Below are 25,324 nucleotides of genomic sequence, written 5' to 3'. Positions count from 1 at the left end.
GTACTTAAAGATTCTACGGAGCATCAGGGGGATGACACAGTTAATGCTGTAAATTGCCAACTTCATACCATTTTGCACCAGATAGTTTTAGTGAGGTACTTCTATTTTATCTGATACCTTAATAGCACTGGATACAAATCATGAAATAGTCACCCCTCAAATTCCTTGTCATACTACATCACTTATAAAGGGCTAAACAACATAAACCTGAGAAATGGATGTCCCAGATTCAAATATGCTTTCATTTTCCTCATGCCTACATTTCTGGGGTGGTTTGGGGTTTGTTTTTTTTTTTTTTCTTGCCACTCCAATTTCTGTCAGCAGATACAAAATAAATTTGCTCTTGGTCTTCTTGATGCTCCTATTCCTTTGCTGGTAACATTCTTTTTTATTATTTACAGGTGGCTACTAACTTGGATGTGAAGCCATTTTGCTTACATTCCTATAAAGCACCTGAAATACTTAGACTGTCAGGTTATTCCTAAGGAGCATCCTTGTCATCAGATATGCCCTCTAAGTCAAAAGCATCCTTCATCAATTAGAGGTAAATCTTCATCAGAACAGCTGTAACTCGAGATGAAACCAGGTTACTGGACTCATGGTATATGAGTATATTAATGCTTTAACAAAAACTAACGAAATAAAAGTCACTTTTAGATTTGTATTACGATAATCAATTCAAATTTGAACACAAGGGTCTTGATGCACATGCCACATTAGACAGTCCTGGAGAATAATAGTTATTATTTATATCCAAAGCAGCCACCAAAGAGTGGTGCCTCTGCACTGCTCCACTGCTCTGTCTTGACACAGCTTTCTTTAAGAGTGGAATATCAGCTCAGGCCATGAGCTAGCAAGACGTGAGCTCTGTCCTAACAGGAGGCTGGTGTTATTATTGAAAATCAAATGAATTTTCAGCCTTTATGCTTTTGTTCAGCTGTTGTCTATCCTACTAATACTATCTGCGGATATTTTCAGATGCTTAAAGGTTAGGTATCTGTGTGCTAGGAATAGCTACGAAAATTTTCTGCTCTCCTTACCTAGTCTAATTTTAGTCTATTTTGCTATTGCCTGTGCACTAAGAAATGAAATGAAACCATCAACTGATGCTGTGAAGGCCATCCAGCTCCTACATAAAATAACTTCTAATGGCAACTGGCCATTTGAACTACTGATTTAGAATTGGAAGGCCAAGCTCTCTCATTTAGAGCTCACTATATTGCATCCAGGTAGTTTTGTGAATATTGAAAGCATATTTTCTAATCTGTAAAGCTTCACCTTCCTATATTTTGTTCAGAGCCTTAGCTAAACAGAAGTCTGCTTTAAAAGTGTTTTGGTTTTGTTAAAGACAGAAAAGGAAAGAAACTGTTTATGAAAAAAAAAAGTATTTGCAGTTAAAATACATTACCTTACTTTAGTTTTAGGAAAGAGTCTTTCTTGGCAGTACCATACAGAAGTATTTGAAATGCATTAACACTTCGGCAGATGCTCAGAATCAAACAATTTAATAGGCATGAACTTTTTTTTTTTCAAATAATTGCAAAGCTTCGGTTTAGCCTTTTGCATACCTTGCATAGCTAATTACCTAGGCTTTAATGTTTACATGCAATGAGAGTATCTACAGCTATAAACTACATAATTTATAATTGATGTAAATTGGTGTTATTATGTCAATTAGGCAGCTGTGTCCTCCACCTTCTCAGTAAACAGAAATGAGTGATAAACTGAGTTTGCAGGAAGAGACCCTCTTTTCTTCGTAACAGATAAAAATAAATTACCTAGGTAGACCAGGTTGTCCAATTGTTCTCTGGTGAGGTGGATGTTATACGTAGGGCCTCTCTTTTGACCTGTTGACTGCAGCAAATGGTCAATCTCGTCACGCACCGCTGCAAGAGCTTCTGGGTGCCGCAGAAGATAATACATGGCCCAGAATGTAGCTGGAATCGTGTTTCCCACAGAGGCCCACAGGAAGGCAAAATGATGTGCTGGGAGAAAATAAGTGAAAAGGAAGATTAATAGCGTTTATTACACTGATTAGATTTGCAGTGTGCTAATTAAAAGATGTTAGGACACAGACCCAGCCAAGGATCAGTGAATGCTAATGAGGACCAATAGGCTTCTGAAGTCTAATTTTCTGCTTAATGAGAATAGTTTGAAATGTAATGTCGGGGGGGTGGGGGAAATAAGGGGAGTAAATGCAGCTCAGTTATAATCTTTCTCATTATCACCATTAAGTATCTTGTTTTACCACCTCAGCACAAAAAAAAAAAAAAAAATCAATTATCATAGAGGGTTGTTTCAGAGTAAAACATTTTATCATTAGCCAATTAGAAAGAACATAAAAAAATTTCAAGGTCGCCATTTTGCCTTTTTATTTCAAAGGTCTCTAGTAAATTATTTTATTTTAGACAAGCAATCATTCATAAGTTTCCTACCTGCTTTGTCATAATCTCTGAGCAGCTCATATTTCTCAAATATATCTTGTCTGGCTTGGACCACTTTTGACTGTCCCAGCCATTTTGTCATGTTCTGAAGTAAAAAATGATGTATAAGCTCCTTCCGAACCCTCTTGGTAGCTCCTAGCAACTCAATTGGTATGTTTGCAGCTAAATAGGGAAAGCTGGCATCAAACTTGATAAATTTGTCTCTGATTTCACTAATAACTTTGTGGCCATCTGCAGCAGGAACTCTTCCATATAGTGTTACAAAACTGGCTTCAAACATTACAGAGCAGCAGAATTTGTACATTTTTTCTGTTTCCCAATCTGTTGCTTGTGAGCATTTCCATTCAAGTATATCCTGGAGATTTTTCATCATGTGGTCAGAAATTATATCCAAAGGCTTGCCTTGTAGATACTGGTAGATTCTATGAAGGTTTTCTTTAAGATCCGGGAATTTTGCTTTAGACAGGGCTGGGTAGTCAAAAGTTCTGGAAGACATTTTATTAGCAAATTCATGGAATTCAAGTTGCTTGCTATTTCGGATGACGTAGACATATTGAAATGGGTCCATGATAAATGTAATATATCTACCTAAATAGAAGAAAAGGAAAAAAAAAAAAAAAAAAAAAAAAGAGACACAAGCAGTTTTATAATCTGGTGATGCTTTCAGAAGTGATAAAAAATACATGTAGCCAATGTCTGCGTTACATACTAAACACACACAAAAATTCCCAAAGCAAAGATCTGTAAAGCAATCTGCACTACAAAAAGGAAGAAAAAAGGAAGATGTAGCAAGTTTTATTTAGCTTTGGAAAAGAGACAAAATTGATTCCTTTTGTCAGGATGCAGATTTTTACCTCTGTACATTTGTACGGCTCTTCTAAAACCAGCATGAAGCCATTCCAGTGTAGACTCATCTTCTGTTTTTGACAACAGTAGGGGACCTGTAATTGTGGCACTCTGGAATAAATCACTTACTAAACTCGTATAACTCATGAAAATAAATGTGGAGTCATAGCAGCATTTGAAAACTGCCTCTTTTTTTAATAGCAGAAAGAGAGCACACTCCTTTCACCTGAACGGAGGGAACCGAAAGAGAGGGATGGGAGTAGGAACATGTTTCCTAGGTTAGCCTTTCTTAGAGCAGATGACACAGAGACCCAATGGGTAAGAGATGCTGGTGAATAAATAAATAAATAAAATAAAACAAACAAATGAATAAATAAAAAGAATAAATATGGCTTTGACTGGACGCTGAGCTCGTCCCAGAGCCACTATAGTCGGCAGCATTTTGGACCAGCTTGGGACACCAGCTACGTAAAGCCTCTTCTCTGGGGGAGACCTTGTTATGTCATTCACACTGCAGCCCCCAGCCCTTCTCTCTCTCTCTCTCTCTCTCTCTCTCTCTTTTTTTTTTTTTTTTTTTTTACTGAAGCTCTGCTACCTTTTTGTCAAGAATTTGCTTAGTATCAGTAAAATAAATACCCCTAGATTGGATTTGGAAGCTGTAGCTTACAATGGAGTTGGGTATCGTATCTAAAATGTATCCTGCTCTGGGGTACATCCTCCACTGTGTCAGAATGCACTGACAATTTCCTATCCCTCCTGCCGTACTTAATCACACAGCGTAGTACCACCTTCAGCTGTTTGCACAAAGGAACAGAATTACATCAACTTTGATGCCTTTTAAAGTTGCCCGTGCAAGAAAAATTCTGCAGTTTCTCCCTCAGCTTTAAGCTGACTAATAATAAAGAGCATTTTGGTGAACCATCATGAATCAAATTGTTAATACTCCCAAAGCAAAATTAAATCTTAACTCTTTATAAATGATTCCCATGTTAAGTCTAAATTTAGAGTTCCTGATTCTTAACTTGTGGACAGGTACATTACAGAAAAAGGATACCCATTAAAAGGTATACGTACTCTGTGAAATATCCTAGCTGTACACCTGGAAAAAATATCAAAGCTTACAGCACTGACAGTCTAATTCTGTCTCACTAAAGGGACAAAATCTCTTTTGATTTTAATGGGAACACTCTATGCTTAACTGAGGACCAAATTTGGCTCTGTGACAGATGTCCTGAGATAAAGTAGTCACTACCACTAAAAATGTCAACAAGTATCCATGGTTACCATACAGTGATATTTGAATTATCATAGTTATTCCCTATTCTGAGTTGTATATACTCACACTGCTCTGTGATAAATATGGGTGCATTCTGGACTTTCTTTGCAATAACCAGCTGGCATAATTTTTGTCCTGATTACATCCACTACAATCCCAATGAATCACTAAGGATACACAAGGGATAAATTAAGACAGAATTTGACCCCCTTTTTTGTCAACAGTGTCTGAGTTTTTTTAAGGTATTTATAGAGTTTGCTTTACTGTAACATTAAAAACATAGACATAGTTTTTTAAGAATAAATACATATAGCGAGAAATTGGCATGGCAAAGAGCTAAACCTGAGATCCTCAATTCTCAGTCCTCTTTTCTGACCATTTCTTCCTTCCCAAATAACAGAGACCGATAGGAATTTCTGGTCTCAACCTCTGCAGGATCTTTCCACGTCTCTGCTAGAGTCCTAGAATTGCTCTCTTTTTGCACTTCTTTTCCTCCAGCTTTCACACACTTTCATGCTCTTTATTGAGGCTACCATCTTTGTGATCAAAGCTTGGTAAGAACGCCCATTGGAGTGATTTTTAATAAATAGATTTGGAGTGTTATTAACCCTAAAGATGAAAGCTGGCTCCCTAACTTTGCGTTTACAGGGTAAACATTTTAAGTTAAGATTTTTAATTAATATTAATTTAAACCATCTGTCCACCATCTGCTTATTTCTGATGCAAAATATGAGTTTCTTTGTGATCTTTAATCAGACGCTTAGCAAACGTACATCAATTCTTACCATTTTTAAGTAAGAAAATGATTTCCAGTAAATGAATTTTCAGAAATAACAACTATTTTAGTAATATTTTTTAATCAAAACTCAGTTTATGATAGCACAATCACAAACTTTGGAAAAGAAAATCTCTGACAAACAGAATACTCCAGATCATGATTTTTGTTATTCTCATCAGGTTCCTGTGAGTAAAAAGTATGTATGTACAAGAATGTAATTCCTTTTGTGGAATGAATTCTGCCTCCAGACCACATAACTGCAGGTCAGCAATGTATGTAAACATAAACCAAAATACCGTTGTTAGTGCATTTATTAAATGTCTATATAGTCAGAAAAATTGAATTCTTCACTAACAAAGGCAGCCTGTTTCTGTGCCTCCCAGAGAACCTACTTTCAGATCTCTTAATTAGAAAAAGATCAAAACCTAGACGAAGGTTAACTGCAGTTAGAAAGTTGTATTGTAAGAGTGGAAATGGCAGGCTTTAGCAATCACAGTCACAGACACAGTACACCGCTTTTCAGCATCTTCCATCCAGTAAAAACAAAATGCAAATATTTCCTAAATTTTCCAGCTATTATTCATCACTTTAAAATACAGCTTCTCCCCATGCTTTTCCACTGCAGCTGATCCTAGGAACCACCTCTTCAAAGTAGTTTTCTCTGAAACAAAACCAAAATCTTGATGTTCCTATTTGATTGCTGGTAAAGATAAAATGCCAAATCAACCCAAAATTGTTGCAGATCACAAGTTCTCCAAATCAGGAACCTTTCAATATTGAAACTATTTATATCGAAACCACTGGGAACCAAGCCTTTCACTGCTGGACAGAAAAAAAGTCCTGTTACAAAGAAAAAGCAAGCAGACATGCCCATACAGAAACGTCACACTCCAAAACCCAACAGTTTAGTATACTGACCTATCTATGATATTTAATACTTTAGAAACAAGTCAAAATAATAGATGCACATTTGTTTCTGTAAAAAGCCCTTTAATTTTTTGGTATGGGTACAGAGAAATTACACTTCCTTTTCCAGTCCTTCAGTTTGCATTACAACCATGCTGCAAATATCCTGATTATCTCCATTTAGTTTATATAGTCTCCTAGAAATACAAGATTGATGTGGAAAATATGAAAATTGTCAACTTTGGTAAATCCTAGCACAGAAGCCAGTATTTGTATGATAGTAAAGAAATTACTCTAATAATGCATTCTGGATCTTTTTAATGTTAATGATGAAAGACAAGCATTTCATATGGCATGTAATGATAGATGTTATTTCAGTAATGCTTGCAGCAGACTTCGGCTTTGTAAGGAATTAATGCAAATTACCTTTTCTGCCTAAGAAAGAAAAATGTGATATGTTATTGTAGGTATATCATGATTTAAAGAAAAAATGAATCATGAATTATCATGATTTATTAGCATTACTTCTTAGCATCAAATGTGTTTAGCAAAAAAAGTGTAAGACAGATTATTTTATTAAAAATTGGAGTTAGTCAGTCTCATAGACAGATGCAGTATCATTCCTAGTAACATATCACGATAAGGAGACAAAGTTTTATGCTGAGAAAGAATTAAAAATTGTTCAAGTTCTTTAAGTCTTACCTAGCTGACTGCCTATACGTTGCTGGTCCTTAACAGGTAGAAAGGTTGGGTTTGGAAGTACTATCATCTCAAAACAACACTCTCCCCCCCCCCTTTATTTTTCTTTCTTTCTTTCGTTCTTTCTTTTTTTTTTGAAGACTATTGCATTTACGTAATCGTCCTCTTATTAGGAAGATTCTGCTGAACTGCTGACAATGATGTACAGTAGTGCTTCGCCGGTATGACGTTTGGGGAAAACGATTCTGCTGCACCACCACACAAAACCAATTAGAGAACTATTTTCTACGACAGGTCAGGAATTTACATTGTTTCTCATAGAAAGATGTGCTTTTTAATTTCTTTATTAAGATGACATCCATGTCCCTTGTAACTTTTAGGCATGACAATCATTTGCTCATCACACGGGAAAGTACAATCAGCGAAATCGCATTACCGGTACGGGGCAATGCCAGAAACTCCAAGCATCGTTCCGCATTTTCCAAATGAACTAGTTCGAGAACCAATAATTAGAACAATATATATTGATAGAATTTTTTGACAAGATCTCTGGTTACTCATCGGAGGTGAGGAGCGGGTAAAGTAATGATAGTACATACACAACAGTCTATGTTATATTTGCTGCACATACAAACATCATCTTTGTCAAATCATTAAGACATCAAGAAATCCTGTATGTCTTAGTATTGGGACATGATATGAGATACTAAGCTTTTTCTCCCTTTTTTTTTGTGTTGCGGATGGGAAACTGTTTCTCCTTAGTGAAGTGCTGATGGTCAGTATTTTTATACTGAAGTGAACATATCCGAAAGCAAATTTAAAGTAGTATCTCTGATATGACAAATTCACAAAGTCAAAGATTTCCCCATATAAGGCTGAAATGATATCAATCACTCACTCCATTTACCTCACTCTTTATCAGCAACAGCTTCCTCAAAATACCAAAACATAGGGAGATAAGTTAAAGTGGATTTTGTTTATCATGCAAATAGAAATTTGCTAAACTAAATCACAGTCACAGATTGCTTAAACATACAAATCTCTAAGGACAGTCTTACATAAAAGAATAAAGAGGAGAAATAGAAATAAATATTTGATTAAACATTTTGAGGATTATAAATTATGACTGATTAGCTTTATGAATGTACTAAGATAGTCTTTGAATTATTATTATTAATCTGTATTCTTAACAAGGCATTACTATATATAGCATCAATGTACATTAACAATAAAAAGATGTATTTTACCAGAAGTTCACCTTGTACATGGGTTGAACTCACTTTCAAGACAGGGAAAAAACTGAACATGTCAGTTTTAAAAGAAAACAGGGAATGAATAGAAAAATCATACACTTAATAACTTTTAAAAATGTAACAGGAAGAAAAGTTGTACTAATTAAACATACTGCCTGCAATTTACTTAATTGATTTTTAGCAATTTTGGGGGGGGTGAAATATTAATTATATGCAAAGAAAGGTAATACTACTGCCAAAAAATTACTGCGCATTTTTTATGTGAGTTTCTTTAAAATATAGGAATAGCTAAAAATGAGAAAGCCTTCCCGCTAAAGTCCTAATTAATGCCACTGTAGTACTGATCACTTGAACAAGGATATCAGCCTGCAGAGGTGACAAAGATTTACTACATCCACCGATACTAATACGAGTTTATCTTTTTCTGAACAGAGGGAAGTATTTGATTTTAAATTGATTATAATAGAAAGTATATTATACTATATGAAACATATATATATATATTTATATATATATAAATGTTTCATTCAGAATTTGGGTTTCATTCTGTATTTTTCATCTGAATCTAAGTGTCTAAGCAAAATCATTCAAATGTTTGTATTTAAGCTAGTGTAGTAATACAACTACATACACAGAAAGCATCAAGGTTATATCATACTTTATTATATTGCTATTTTCAGTAAGCATGATTAGAGTAAGAGACTGGCAATAGGAAGTCACTGTGTTCCAGTCCTGATTGTATCACTGAGTCAATGTGTCATTCATTCCCTTGTGTTCCTGTCAACCAGTTGTAAAATGTGTGAGAACATATTCCGCACTTTTTTTCTTAGTGTTTTCTAAATTTAATCTGATATTTTTCTGTGCAGTGTCAAGATGATGTTAGTTCTCCCTTCTTTAGAAAAAACAATACACATATTTGTAATTTTATGTGCTGGCAAAATTCATGTTCATACATTACATGTCTACAAATTTTGCCAATATGGGTATACACCTATAGCTGTAAACAAATATACATGCTCATAATTTTGTACTGTACATATTTATTATGCATATAATACATTTGAATTTACATCATTTTCATTGGAATATGCTATAAAGAAAGGTTTTTAGATCAGTAAGATTCTAAACTAAACATTTGAATTAGAATTTAACTTCACTGATGGAAATATAAGAGAAATAGTAAAATAGTAAAATATTTCTCACCGGCAATATGTACAGTGAAAATATCTCCAAGTTTCTTTTGCTGATCCAACAAGAATTTGAAAGCATCTTTTCTAAAAGTCAAAGCCTTCCCAAGGAAAGGAATCCAGCCATTTATTAGTGGGGGCTCTCCAGTCTTCCTATTAAAAACATAAAAAATCAGGAATTAACTTTGGCATGAGAGCAACTCAAACATATATATAATTTACCTACTATTCTTAGACCAATCATCTACATACATAATTCTTTCAATATATAATATGTTGTACAGAAAGTTCTTCAGATATGATGGCAGGTTAAATCTAATCACACCTCTGAGCACAGAAGGCTCTGTGTGATAATTATGAAAAATAAGAGAGAAAAATTGAGGTGCATTTAACTTCAAGTCAGTCAGTTATCACCATGAAGTTATGCTCACAGAAAAGCTACATTCTGCAGAAAAACTCACAGTGCAGAGTCCTCTCATTTTCAGTATTTTGCATGTCAAAGGAAGATGTATCAGAAGGCAATTATGACAGATTTGGGTAAATAGGACGCTGACATACCACACCAAACGATTAACCTTACAGATACTGTTTCAAGAATTTCAGTTTACCAGCACACAGAATAGCTACTATTCTACTTAATTATTTTTAAAATACAGAACAATAAAGGGCAAACATTCACCATCATAAATCTTAGTCTCTCTATTTTTATACTCTGCTGAGCTAGAAACATGTATGAATAGTTTAAGACAAAATTCTAAATAACTATATCTGTATTCCAGTCTAAAAGAAGCAATTACTGTGCATTAGTTATGTTTATGGAATAGAATAAAATATTTTTTAAGATTCTAATAAGTTATATTTTTGTTTAAATAGAAAAAAAATGTTGTTATACTGTCCTATTCCTAACTGCAAGTAAATGTCTTTCCTTCATGTCAGTATTTAGTTGCTCGAATCTGATTTACAACAAAGAAACATAAAGCATGCCTGCTCTAGAAGGGATTAAAACAAATATTCACGAACAACTCTGATGCTACATCCCATCTGTGAAGGTGACTTATACTACATGCAGAACAACTCATTCTGATTAAACACAAGATATTTACTAGCTTGGATCTAATCAAAGATCAAGGGATCACAAGCTTTACTACTATCATACACAGCATGGATTTTTATGTAGCTGGATTAACCCTATCATAGTCATGTTCTTCCTTCAACTGCTGCAGTAGACCTCAAAAAAGAAAGGTGAACATACTACACTGTACATAAAATGTTGCATTTTCTAATGAAAACTTCCTGAGCAGGAAATTTTAAGCCAGTGATTAATTATTTAACTAACAGATGTGGCCAAATTATAAATGTTAGTTTGCATGAAAATCATTACTTTGTCCTCTGGAAAACTAGTTAATGTTCGAGTACAAACTGGAAAATACAATAGCACAAACTTTTGCAGTGGCTTTTTTGTTTCTTTGGATTTTGTGGGTTTGGGGTCTTGCTTGTTTGTTTTGAGGTGTTTTTATCGTGGAGAATGTGGAGTTTGCCTCCTAATACTTCCCATAAATGGATGTATCAGACATCCTCTAGCAGTCAAATAACAGCACTATTTACACAAGCGGCACAGAAAAGTTTGTAATGGTTAATTCTCTATTAAGTGAATACAAGAAAAGAACTAATCTGAGATTACACAAGAGGGATCACCAACCCTGGAAGTAAAACAGCCTGCTAAATACCCTCAATTATGCCCTCAAAGACTGTAAAGAATCCGGATGATTTAGCAATTGCCCCCCTTGCCCCCCCTAAACTGCTAAGTCCCACCAGCAGCCTCCTTTCACTTCCTGGGCTGGACTCTACACCACCTAAGTAGCACCATGACAAATATTTAGATAGGCTTTTTGTCATATTCTAATTTAATGCATCTAATTTCACCCTCCATGTTCTGTCATTCGGTCAAAAGCTGTCTTCTTCACAAGGTTTCTGCCGGGTAGAAAAGACGCAGCTCAGAAATCCAGGGGAAAATTAACTTAATGCTCCAAGTCTGGGGGATCACATCAGAGAGACATTTTGCTATCGCGAAGACGTGAGGGTCATCGTTCGCTTCAGAGATGTTTAGCTCAGCAGCAATAAGCTGAACGCTGTTAAACACTGTGTCAGGACCATGCGTATTTCAGAGAAAAATATAACACTGGCTCAACTTATGGCCAACACAGACTGGTAACAGAAATGTGTCTTCATTTCTGCCTTTATTCCTCTTTGGAAGATGGAGGTCATCCTAATGAATTACAGATGTCTGCCAACATAGACCAAAGAAAAGAGGCCAGTGTATGGTTTATAGGACCCAAAATACAATGCTTGACTGTACAAACTTTTAAGCGGAGCAGTTCACCCACCCCGGGCTCCCCAGAGCTCTCTAAGCTGCACCCAGTGTTTCAGGGGGTTGCTCAAAAGCACATAGTGGTTAAGACGACACTTTACTTTTAAAACTACTTGCACAAAGTATTAAACAAGCCCACACAAACTTGTACTGTTAATTAATTTGTTTACAAACTTCAACTCAAAACTCACACTTCACAGCCTTTTTAAAATTTGATAGGTTGGGCAAAATACTACAAATGCTGAAGTTATGGTTTTCACACTGTACAACATGCATTTTCTGTATCACATGTAAAATATAGCTAAGCAATACAGAGAAGCAATATGAATTATTTTGACTGAAATTTAAGACTGCAACTTTTTTTAATTCAAGCATTCAGAACTTCTTACTAGTAAAGCTATGATATCTATCACAATGCACAATACACTTCCAATCTAGTTTAACTCCTTAAATTGTCTAATTCACTCAACATAGTTTGCTTCTTGTAATATTTCCAGGCCTTTTCATTCTACATTCCTGTGTTTTTTTGCATATAGGGGTGATTTTGCTTATATACAAGAGCATCTTTACTTATCTGAGAAGTTTTTCTGATGTCAATAATATTTAATAGTCATACTTGTCATGTGTGTGAGTAAATTTTATAAAAAGACCATCAGCAACATGCCCAATATAATCTGTAAGTAGACAGATTAGTTACAAAGTGGAAGGAAAACTAGCACAGTTGTATAATCCATCATTGTTAAATGGATAATTTAAAATGGCATTACGCAAAAATCATCTGGCTACAAATACAGTTTGCAAATAGAATGAACAGATTCTGATAACTGTAATTTTTCTTTGCCTTCACAGTGAAAAGATATGTCCTTGTTAGCAAGTGATAAAGTTGCAATGCCTACTCAATGAAAGCAGAACAGTTTGGGAGTTTATAGTTTACAGTTACTTTTCATCTCACCTAAAACACACATAAGTAACTAACTGACTCGGTTGTGATTTATTATTTAATGAGTAAAGCAGGGCAGGATTAAACAAGTGAATGTCATACCCATGTTGCACTTCTGCTAAGGAACAGTGATGCAATAAAATAAGAGAAAAATGGACTGTGACGTAAATTATGTGAAGAAGAGATAAAAATTATATATATATATATATATACATACATATGTATATATATAAATATATATATATAAATTGAAAGTTCTCTAAGTATTATGCTTTCCATTAGTGAGAGGAAATCATCTGGGAAACCCAAATCAGGTCATCATTTGTTAAGTTCTGTGAATTTAATATACACTTTCTCTGACTGTAAAGAAAAAACCCTAAAGATTCATAAGCAAAAATACTTTGCTAACAAATATCACAAATATAAATATTATTGTTTTATAAAAGTGTACAACATTATTCTTTTGCTGGCTGCACAGCCTCAGGTCCTCTGCAGTGTAGGGCACTGAATCAGTGCAAATAAGAGGAGAATCTCATTTCACTAGTTATTTGTATTCTAAAGGAGCAGATGCCGTCCAAATTATGCAAAAACCCACAGTACATCCAGTACTACAGCAGATGAACAGGTTAATTTTTCTCTTTGCACATAATAAATCATAAGTGCTTTAACACCCATAGTCGCATTGCATGAACATAAACCTTCTGTTTAATAATGTCTGTTTACAACTAGAATCAGACATACAGTAATCTCTTGCCTGGGATAAACATTAATCCCGATCTGTCTAGAAAAATTATACAATTCATTACCATAAGTAATCTCTATTGTGCCCCGTGCTTAACCTTCATCTTTTTCCCCGTCCTATAATCTTGCAAATCCACTGGTGGTGTATGATTGGCATCTGGTGTTAACACAACCTTCACTGCACAAGGAACAACTGAACGAAACACGTGGGGAAATGTCACTCTGCAGGGTACCAGTGCCTCCACCGACCGCTTTTGAACAACTTTCACCAGAGGGTGAAAAACGCAGAGAAAAAGTGCCCAGGAAAGGTCTAATAGTATTGTTTGCCACAGAGGAGAGCCATTTTCACCTTCTGAAATGTCATTATCCTGCAGAAAAATTTAAAGGTATTGGTCTGATTTCCCCTTAGTGCCTCTGTTCAAACTATTACATACCTTGACAAAGTTGGAACACACCGTGCTCAGGGGTCTTTAAGCAACGGAAATGTATTGGCACAGAAGTAGAACAAAAGCTATTATGAACACGTCAAAGCAGTTTGAGATTATTCGCAGGCTCGATCACAATATTTAAGCAACAAGACATGACAGACAGTGTCTTTCCAGGGGCTTATGAACACTTTAACTGTGAAGAAAAGAATGAGGCCAAAGGCTTCAACCCCAAGAAAGGTAATCCCCAGAAATGTGGTGTCTGGAGTGTCTTATTGTATTATGAAAGAAAGAACACAAGAATCTTAGGACAGGAGAAAGCCAGGAAGACTATCTATTTTACCTCTCCTTTTTTTTTTTTTTCCCTAAAATTTATCAGTAACAGTCTCCTCCCAGACCTGTTCATAGCATTAGGTTTTTTGTAACTGTAATGATAAAAAGACACATATTTTCATTCAAATATTCATTTGCAACATTATTTTTTGATAGTTATAAAATTATGGATGCCTAAATGCCTCATCTAAATTATCTGCGTCAGTGATCTCCAGGTTGAATACTTGCTATATTAAAAAGTATTCCCTGCAGAACAAGGCAGATGAGAGCTTTTGTAATAGACAGTCTTTTATCTTCGACTCCTCAGCTTAAACACTTCTGTGGTAGTAAGGATCACATGTTTCTATCTGATCACTATCTGGGGTCTTACGTAGAGTAAATGGACGCACCAGGCCGTGTCTTGACAGAGGGACACATTCATATACTGCGTGACTCTAGAGAAGCTGGCTGTTCCCATGTAGAAACAGCAGTACCAGAATCGAAGAAAAAGTGTTGCTTCCACCTAGACCTTTGTCTAGGTGAAGTGACTTCCCCCTGCGGTACTGATACCTTCCTCTTTTTCATTAGGCTAACATTCAGTCATAAAAGAAAGGGAAAAGAACTGAAGTAAGAATTAATCTCTTGCTGTCCCCTGTTCTGGCCAAGGGCTAACCCAGTATGGAGTCCTCGCTGCATTTGTACTCCACTCAGCAGAATATATTCTTGATGTGGTTCCCCTCCGATGACAGCAAACCAGAGAGTGGAGGATTGAAGGAACTTTGCAACACTGGCAATGCAAATGTTGTGCTCAAAATTTCAGCTAAAATTTTAAAAACCAATAAACTCCTAAACATGCCAACAGAGAAGAGTTTATCTGCATTCCCAAAAAGAGCAGTACAGCAAAGACATATTCTAGTGCTGATGTGAGAGAAATTTGTAGAAATGCTGATGAAAACAAACCATCCAACAAATGAATATTTATTATGATTTTTTCATAGAAAAATGCAATCGTTATATTGAAAGTTTTCTGTCAAAAAGTTTTGTGAATTTAATAAAAATATTTTTTTTTCTGTAAAAGCATGTGAGCTTTTTGCTCTTCTGTTAAGAACTCTAGTTTTTGTGGTGATCAGTTCATCACAGAAGCCTCCTATTTTTTTCTTTCTTGTACTAATCCCACTCAGGTCATTCCCAAATGTCAAGAAAATATCAGCCCTCAACAACTCATTCAGTAGCTCTAAAATATCCCTCTCTTGGAAAACTTATTCCTTTGCAGTTTACTAGGCTAAGTTATCTCATCAGCTGTAGGTTCACATTGTGTGTATCACCTCTTCTATTTTACTTTCAAGTTGTGTATCAAAAGACACATCCACAAATTCAAGCACTATTTGTAATGACTGATGGGGACATTGCCCAGAAAGCAAAAAGTTAGGTAAATACCATTGTGGTAAAGTCATCTGAGCAGTTTAAAAATTCAAATCCACTGAAAAAAGCTCTTTTGGCACAACTATTTTCAGGGACTGAAAATTCCCAGAAGGGTCCTAGACACAATGCATGTAAAGTTTCATACAGTGAGGAGTGGAATCATGGCTGAAGAAAACACGATGTCAAGGCAACAAAAATTGAGCAACATTGAAAGTTAAAATAAATTCAGTGCTTACAGCCCAACCCTTAAAATCCTACATTTCCACTCCAGGCAAAGTCAATAAAAGCAGCTAGGGCTAATCAGCACTTTTTGGACCAAGTTCTAGGTTATTTTATTACATCTTACATATGACAACACTTGCCAAGCCCAGAGCTTTTGCTTTCTTAGTTCAGCTTTAACCAAAGAAAAATACACTAGGAAGGGATGTTGACAGGTTATTGTTCCATATCCTGCATTCCAGATGCTGAACACCAATATCTTTCCTGATATTTGCCTATGCTGTTCTTGATTCTCAGTAGAGTCTCTATATTCTTCCCAACAAATTTGTTCTTAACCTTAGAAAGTCTCTCCTCATGTCTCACCTTAATCATCATGTTGGACTTTAAGGCTACTACTTCTCATTCTGTCCACATGGGATAATGAGAACAAATGATTCCCTTCACTCTGCAGGAGCACTTCATATATCTAAAGACTCTTACCATGTTGTCCCTCAGTCTACCCCAGGTTAAACAATCACAGTTTTTCTCAGCATTTTCTCACAACTATTTTCTACATCTCTACTCTTCCAACTGATCTCTTGATTTCTTAAAGCTAACACGTATCTTTTTTGAAGTGCAGTGTCCAGCACTGAGCACAGTAGAGCAATTACCTCATGCACCTAGTAAGCTACACATCCAAACACAACTTCAGCTTTCCGTGCAAAAGCAGGACACTGTTGATACACACTCAGCTTGGGAACCACTACAGCCCTCAGTTTTTTTTCCTGGAGTAGAGCTCTTGGTCCTGTCTAGATGCTGTTGAATAGTCCTCACTAAGCAATTGTAGTCATTCTCTATTTTTTCCGGTTTGCCATTTGGAATGCTAATCCCTCCTCTGCAAGCTTGCAGCCCCTCCTCTTTTGATATTACCCACAAACATGTATTTTTTTTTCTCTATGCACATGAGAAGGATGGGATTAGAATATGTAGAATATTAGAATATAGAATATTAGAACCTGTATTTTCTTTTACTACTATCAGGAACATATTTACACTATATATTTACTGACTTAACCTAAGAAAATTTGACAATTCTCATCTAATATCCAGCTCTTCTGTAATTCATTTCTGCACTGTATTATATGTTGCCTTATTGCAACACATGTGAAAACTGTACACAGTAAGTAGCTCACAGTAGGAAATCATATTAACTGTCTGGCCTAGAAATGGCAAGTGAAGTGTCGATAAGAATGTCAGCGTGCCACACAGAAATATATTCAAACATGCAGAAATCATTCTTTACATAATAAAGAGTGTACAAATAAATTTAGGCAAATTTAGAAACAACAGTGGGAAATCATCAAGTTTAAAAAATTGTGTTATCTAGCAAAGAGAGGATAATGTTATCCTGAAAGATACTGCATATTCAGTTTGCATCATCTGTATTTTCTTTGAGCACTTAGTATATAACTTAAGAAACAGAAAAATTTAAATGCAAAAATCAAATCTCATTTCCTATAAAACTATACGATAATGACATCATGCAGGATGTCCATTACAACAAAGCAAGTAACGAAAATATATAGGCCTCATTTCATGTAACTGAGCTGTCTAAAAGTTAGTATCTTGGTTAAGCTGGACATCTTCAAGTTCTTTATAATCAATAGAGAGAAAACCAGTGAAAAAGCTTTTTGGAGGAATTGGTCTTCTTTTGTTAACATGAGAGTTAAGTCAGAGTAGCCACCCTGCTCAGAGAGCAAAGAGAAGATGAATCCTCTACAATTCCCTAATTATATCATGTTTATTCCCTTGCCTGTGTTTTTTTCATTCCATTCTCATACTGCATTCTTCAGGCTTTTTTATGTCAGATTTTCTGGCCCACTAATCTTCAGTCTGTCTTTCTCTTGCTTGCGATCTGCCTCCCTCTGTGCACTTCCCCCAGCTGCCTGTCCTTCCCTGGGTTTCCTGGTGGACCTGCCACCCCATTCAGTCCCTTTGCCCAGCCAGTTTCAATCTTCCTCCCAAATCGAGCTTCTGTTCAGATGCAGGAGGCTCTGCTCTCATCTCCTGCAGCATGTTCACGGTCCCAGTATCGTCCACCCATTTTTACTTCCACCTTATCTTCCATCAGATCTCCTCTCAAATCCTGACCGCCACTGTAATTCCTAATGTTGATCAGTCTTGTCCAGTTTCCCCACTGTGCTCTCCTGCCTTCCTACAACCATCTGTTGCCTTAGACTGGTAACTCTGAGATGGGAACAGCCTTCCTGCTCTGTATCTAGACTTTCCGTTGCAAAATGGGTCTTCATTTGGGAGATAGTTTGGCGACAATAAAGTCACTCCCTCTTTCCATTTCCCCTTGCAGGGAATATTAGCTACTTTCACAAAGTAAGCATGATTCATTCAGATTGTATTTGTGTGCATATGTAGACAAATACTTATGAACACACATTATGCATACATATGCATACTTACTTTTATATATACATACATATACACAAAGTAATTTGAATTAACTAGAGGAAAAATGACTGTTGCTACATTTTTTTTGGCAGTAACACAAACATTTTGTTTTATTGTAATAAATTGTAACAAACAGTTTATTGTAATAAACAATTGCTATAGTCATGGTCTCAGTATAAGTCTCAGTACAACCTATCTTCTCAACCGAGTGCATTATCTACCACTACAGGTCAATAATGAAGTGCTTTAGAAAAATGTTCTCTCACTACTGTCTAGCACATACATAATTTTCAACTACCAGCAGCCCGCTCTCAATTTATCCTGAGGCAATTAATCAAAGAAACAGGGCCACTTACTCAATCTTAAAATCCACATGTGTAGCCCTTTTATGAATAAAAAATTTTGCATGTGATTCTTAAAAACAGATGCAGTACAAATATGCAGTCTTTAATTAACCATTTCATGACTTCCACAATTAAGGCCACGCATTCCCCAACTGGAAACACAGTAGCACATCGTGATATAAAAAGCAATTTTTCTCCTCTTCTTCTAGAGCTTCAGATGTCAGATATTTCATGACTCATATTACAGAATTAACAGTCAGGACACATAAATTTCTGTTAAAAAATGTATCCACAAACTCCAGAAATATTATATAGTCTGAACAGCTGAAAAACCCAAAAAATTATAGATATCTTATTTAGTCCACTTATTTGTAAATATAACTCCAAATATAAATAATAAACTGAGAGAATATGGCTAATCCTGTCACTAATCTATATATCATAGGAAAACAGCAATTAAATGCTGTACTCAGGTGAATTTTTCAAAAGCCCTAATATTTATAAGTTGAATGTTGCATTAGCATGTCATGTCATCTTCCTATTTAAAACATGGCATATATTTGCTTCCCAGATCCTTGTTTTCTCTCTTTTCCTTCTAGTGCTACAAATCTATTGCACTGAGAAACAGTCTCATAACCTCACTGACTCTCCACTACAAATTCACTCTCTCTTGCTTCTTCTCCTTCTGCCACTATCCTAGATTAACATCTTGTTTCTCCATCTGAACTAATGTTAAGCTTGAAATTCCTGTTATCCTTTACCACCTTTGCCTCTCCGCACACCCTCTCCAACTTCAGCTTTTACTTCTTTCAGCACACAATTCAGGTGATTTATTTCAGCAGAAAGTATGGTGCAATCTGCAGTCTTCTCTTGCTCCTCTGTAGTTGCTGCAAATGCCTCCTTTTCTTCCCTACATATAGAAGTGCTTCCATACCTTTTCCTTAAATCTCTATTTTTCTTCAAAAAAATCCCAACTTCCATTTCACTTGTACCTTTTCTCTCCTGTCTTTTCTTCCCCTTAACTCTACTCTGGCCCTGGTTTTCCCTACAATAGCACACATTGGCCTTTTCCAAGTCTAAAAAGTTAACATTTTCCTCACCCACCCATTCAAGACTATAGATTTTTAAATCACTTTTGTGCAGAGATAAAAATCAATCATTTCTGAGATACACAAACTTCTGAAAATAACAAACTTCACACATACGTGCAAGAAAAATGATAATTCATAGTCTGATAACCTAAACCCTGTCGGTGCCTTAACAAGTTACCACAGATTAGGAGAATAGGTAATAGGAGTATTTATATTCCTATGGCAGGGTAATGATACTGTTTACATTATTATTGCATATAAGTGGTACCTTTCTATAATTCACTCAATAGACTATGCAATAGCAATCTGACAAAATCTGGTATGGGTGGCTATGAAGTGTAACCTTTTACTAAACATTGCTAAGACTAGTCTGCATCTAGACTCATTCTGATGGAAATTCTAAATGATCTTAAAACTTTTTTTAAAATATCTTTTTTAAAAAAAATCTTAAATATGTTTCTCACAAAATATCTGCTCCTCCATTTTATTTTAAAAGCATCAGAATGAACACAGCTGTAGCTGCCTTGCGTCCACATGTTTCCCTAGATTTCTGAGGGGACTAACAGAGTGATGGTGTCCTTTGCTCCTTACAGTGATACGTGGAGTAGCCTATACCTGCCCCCAGAACGTGCGGACACCCCGTAAGCGTGGAAACGGATTGTGTGTCTCCAAGACAACCTCCCTCTGACTTCCCCTGGGGTGTTCTCATCTGCTTTCCCCTCTCCTGAGCCTAAAACTCTGCTGAGCCAGTGACAGATTTAATATGCATTAGTTTAAGAGCTTCAGTATATAGCTAGAAAACAATGGTTTGATCCTGGGAGAATATATTCCTTTAATTGGTTTGTGCCTGCCCTTCTCAAATACTTACGTAAGCTCTACTGTGAACAACGGCATAAGGATTAAACCTAAATGAAGTTCTTCTTGGCCTTGTATTTGTTTGAGCTAATTATGTTTTTGCCCTGGAATGTACAACATCTTTGCCAGTTTTAGGTAAGCTAACAAATTCCAATTTTAAGTAAATCAAGAATGAATTTTTATTTGGTGTTCAGGGAAAGTTAAAATTACTAACTGAAGAGGGTAAGAAGGAGGAAAATCTGGGATATTATAGGTCTTAACTTGTTTTAAATCTCTCTGCTATGAAAGATGGACCTGACATCATAAATATAATTTTTCATTTTTTAAATTACATTGAACACCAGTCAACCTGGGACCGTAATCATAGATATTACAACTGCAAATGAACACTAGTTTCTTTGTTTTCCTAAGTTGTTTCCTGCACTAAGTAATACTTGGGTTATTACAGCATCATCTTTTTGAAGAGTCCAAGACTTCCTTGTTCTAGATTTTCTGAAATATATTATGCCATTTTTTTTAAGCAGATACCTTCCAATATGTAAGTCCCTACTCTGGTAACATATCGTAGTCAAACACCTTTCAACACTGTACAACTTCCAACTGAAATCTATTTCTTAATTCAAACTTTGTGATTTCAGTCAATTTCTAGTAAGGACATCTTGTTGCCTCTGAATTCTTTGGCACACTTAGCGGGTAAAAATAATTTCCATTTCCCATCAAGAAAAAGATTTGAATTTGAAAATTGGAAATTTCATTTAAGAAATGTTCAGCATTTTCCAACCAGCTATTCCAACTGAGTACTATTACACCCTTTCTGAAGCCCCACACAATTAAATTGCTGAATGCCAAACAGTAGATGAGGCAGTTGTCTATACATGGGACACAAAATTCATGGAAGTGTCAAAGCTTCCTGAAATCTTAAAAGTTTAAAACATTACTGTTGAAGAAATAATAAGCTTTACTGTCTCTAAGGAAAAGAAAATGGATACAGTCAAAAAAAATAGACAGAGATTCAGGCCGTGCTGTCAATGTTGCTACTGCTGTGCAGAAATGAATGCAATTTGGGACTGCAATCAGGTTGCTCACCCATTCATAGCTCTCCCTGCTTCTATACTGCCTATATGACTTCCCAGCTGGTACTCCCAACCAGAAAACCACTGGTGTGTGCAAATTTTAAGGTACACTCAAGGGTGCTCTCTCTTGTGGATAGGTACTTGACCTAGCAGCAGACCCATCTGTACCTCAAATTCTGTCATATGACTGATGCAGACAGACAAAACAGCCCAGACTTTTCCCTAGAAAGGCTGTAATGTTTCTTGCTGTAAGTAGAGTTGGGATCTGTGGGCAGTCTGACACTCAGCTCCAGCTCAGGTTGCCAGTAAGACTGATAGAGGAGATGCAGGTTTTTGTGAATGCTCTGAACACCCAACCTTAGTGGGATCAGCCAGCTCAGATGCTGCCTGGAGGCAGCTTGTGATCTTATTTCCATCTTTACCGTTCAATCCTGGAGAAATGTAATTCCCATTGTCCCAACATCTGAATATTTGAAAGTCTGTCAGGTTCTAAAGCTTTGATTTGCTCCACTGAAAGCTACTGTGTCTTATAAACACAATGAACTCTCACTATGTCATAGGATGGACTTCAACAGCATTGTAAACTGGTGGAGAAATGTGCAAAATATCTACTCACTTAATGGTGAAAAGGTTTCATCTCTTGAACTGCACTGAGAAGTCAGGTATGTGGTATGTCATGATTTTTGTATTAAAATCTACACACTGTCTTGTTCATAAACCATGGGAACATCATAGAGATGATGAGGAGTGTTGGCATGGCCAAAGAGTGTACTCAACATGCTAGATATTTTTTGAGGATAGGTAGGAATCCTGAGTAACATGTGCTCCCAAGAATACAAAAAACCTTAAAAATACCTTTTTAACTTTATGTGAGGAATCAGAGTTCTGCATTACCAGTAACTGTTCCATATGTATGATGTATTATATAACTCCAGCTTTATTGTTTTCAGTTAGAAAACAGCATAAGAAAATGAAAATTAGAAATTAAAGGTTATTTGTAGCAAATTTTAACATTTCAAATCCAAGCATTTGCACCATTCTGATCCAATGTAGCCTTCTGTTAATGATACATCTGTCATTTTATCGACACCCCTAAACAGCTTTATTCTCTTTTCTAATTAAGAGACAAAGCTGATTATGGCAATCTATGAACTGACATCTGAGTGCTTTTGTTACAATGTAAAGAGCAATGAATATGACTATTGTTATGCTACAACAACAACAACAACAAAAAAAAACTTGGGAATTTTTACAAGAAAACCCAAGACTGCAAAATATATAATGGCTAAATTAAAACAGATTCTCCCTATTCATGCAAAATGCACATGTGCCTGTATTATATAATTAAATGAAGATACTATGTGAAAAATTAATTCCCAGTAATAGAAAACATAAAGCAATAATGATATATAATATGCCTGACTAAAATATGTGAGATCATCAGATCATAAACAATCTCAAACAAATAAATGACATACAGTAAGTCATCAATCCTCAGGGAAAAATTGAGCTGTTAAATATTCCAAAATGCTTGCATGTAAGGACATGACTTCAGCTCCTTACTGGTGTTAAATCAAAGATACTTTCTCAAAGGGCTCTCTTGTGCAGATGACTACCTTCTGGAAATATTCTTCAGTACTGACCTGTGCATTAATTGGGAACACAGAGAACGTGCCTTTTTCACCACTTCCCGTAAGCCACCATAATATTCTTGTTTTGTGAACCAAAACTATCTGCAATGACTGCTGAAACTGGTAAACCAATAGGTGTTTTTAAGACAATAATGTGGATTGCATGAAATGCTCACTAGTGTAGAAATGTCCTTGCTTTTGGACAGAGGTATACCCTGGTAAGGCTTTAGAACAATCTCCCCCACACTAGCACTAATCTTTGTTACCTAAAAAGGCCTCAGAGAACATAGCAGCAGGAAAATTCAACAGAATCAGATGATCTTCAATATTTTGGGATGCTAGCAGTTTTTGAACTTGAAGATAACATTAAACAGTTTTCCTTTCAGTTGTAATCAAAAGGCAACAGACAGTGGTTGTGGGGCTTTTCTAACAGTACTAGATACGCAGTACCATTGATTGTGTTGAAGATCTTGCAGCCAAAGTTCCTGGCAGGAATTCACAGAACCTTTTCCAAGAACTCTATCAATTCTGTTTAAAAGATTTCTGCAAATGATACTGGATGTCCTCAGGACAGATCTTAAAGAACTGCAGACTGACACAACTCTAACTGGCATCAACTGAGATAAATGAATTTACACCCTGAAGATTTGGTCCTCAGCTGCTGACTGTGTCAATTAGTGTTACAAATATATCTTTCTTTTTTTCCTCTTTAAAATATTTGTTCTAAATTATCAGAAAAGACAAGACATCATAAGCTACAGTATTAACAGCATTCACCTTTAATCACAGATTATAGCATCTGTGTTCCCTAACATGCACACTATACCTGTGGGTACAAATTACTTTCGTTTCACCATTTGCTGGTCAAAGGATCATATCCTTTTCCCTCAGATGATTAGATGCAGTGACTGTTTGAATGTCTGGGATCTCAGACTGGAAAAATATTCTCTCTCTACCTTCACTGAGCTTTAACGAATGGGGAATGTACCTCCTCACATTTTTATTAGAAGAGATCTGGAAATATAAATTATATACCTTTGCATCGGCTGTCAGGTCAGCTACAAAGATGCATAAGATATATGATGGTTACTACTTACAAAACCAAATAGTATTGCTCAGCGTTACTTCAAAATCACTCTACTTCTGTGCCACATCATAGAATACCTAGCTGACTGAAAGTGAAATCTTTGGAAATGCTTTAAGGAATTATTAAAAGTGATAATGATTTTCCTCTCCCCAAGGATCTCCTCTAACAGCATATTCAATTATGTATTGTTATTAATCAGCTTGTAGCATCCCAATTCTGATAGCCACCTGTTAATAAGGTTGGCCTGTTCACTGCTTAGTGGGAGAAAGAGAAGGTCTGCAGAATGCATGCTCTTTCATTTGGAAAGTGTGATATTTAATGTCATCCTAGCTACAAGCATTTTGCGCACAAAGAAGCAATGAAATGCGAAAAAAGAAGAGTTGGGAACACATCACACAAGATATTTCCTGGAGCTTCCATCAGTTTGCGGTCATCTCAGAAGGGACTGAGAACAGACAGCATCAGACTAAGCAAAAAGTAAATATCAGTAAACTAAATAATACTGGGTAAGTAGTAGTATCTGATTAACATTGGTACACTAGCAAAACTGACTGTAGTGGTCACAACATATGAACACTCACATGAGTGTCTAAGGATCTGCACAACAGGCACTACCGCAGCCAGATTCCCGGAGAAAGGGGAGTGTACATCATTTGCAGAACTCTCCAAAATGCCTTTGAAAAGCAGATTTTAAAACACTTGTGACAAACTCTACCATTGCACATGGCCATTGCACAGCCACAGGATCTCTCCTGCCTGTAGAGGAGCCATCAGTTCCCTGTAGTACATCAACGGCCACAATCAGCCACTGGACTCCTGCCAGCCACAGCAAAAGGGGGTTTCTTCCACCAGCACTGGCATTACAGTTGTTTCTACGCTTTCCCTTCTCCTGTTTTTCCTGAGTCTTCCCAAGCCCTCCCCTCGCCACCTCCTCAGGCTGGGCTAGAGGACATGGCCAAAGGAAAAGAAGTACAGCCAAGGCTTT

The 25,324-nt window shown here is 36.2% G+C and overlaps 1 protein-coding gene across 1 annotated transcript in view; it reads right to left on the bottom strand.

Annotated features, from left to right (window-relative positions):
* LOC134137406 (cytochrome P450 7B1) overlaps nucleotides 1-25,324 on the bottom strand; it is a 126,339-nt gene that overhangs the window by 14,057 nt on the left and 86,958 nt on the right. The window contains exons 2-4 of the mRNA XM_062570328.1: nucleotides 9,406-9,542; nucleotides 2,436-3,032; nucleotides 1,779-1,985 (exon numbers count right to left, since the gene is read on the bottom strand). Coding sequence (XP_062426312.1) covers nucleotides 1,779-1,985; nucleotides 2,436-3,032; nucleotides 9,406-9,542 — 941 coding nt within the window. The remainder of the gene's footprint in view (nucleotides 1-1,778; nucleotides 1,986-2,435; nucleotides 3,033-9,405; nucleotides 9,543-25,324) is intronic.

This window comes from Rhea pennata, chromosome 2 (assembly GCF_028389875.1).
Source record: "Rhea pennata isolate bPtePen1 chromosome 2, bPtePen1.pri, whole genome shotgun sequence".
NCBI lineage: Eukaryota > Metazoa > Chordata > Aves > Rheiformes > Rheidae > Rhea > Rhea pennata.
This window is presented reverse-complemented; position numbering and strand designations above follow the sequence as displayed.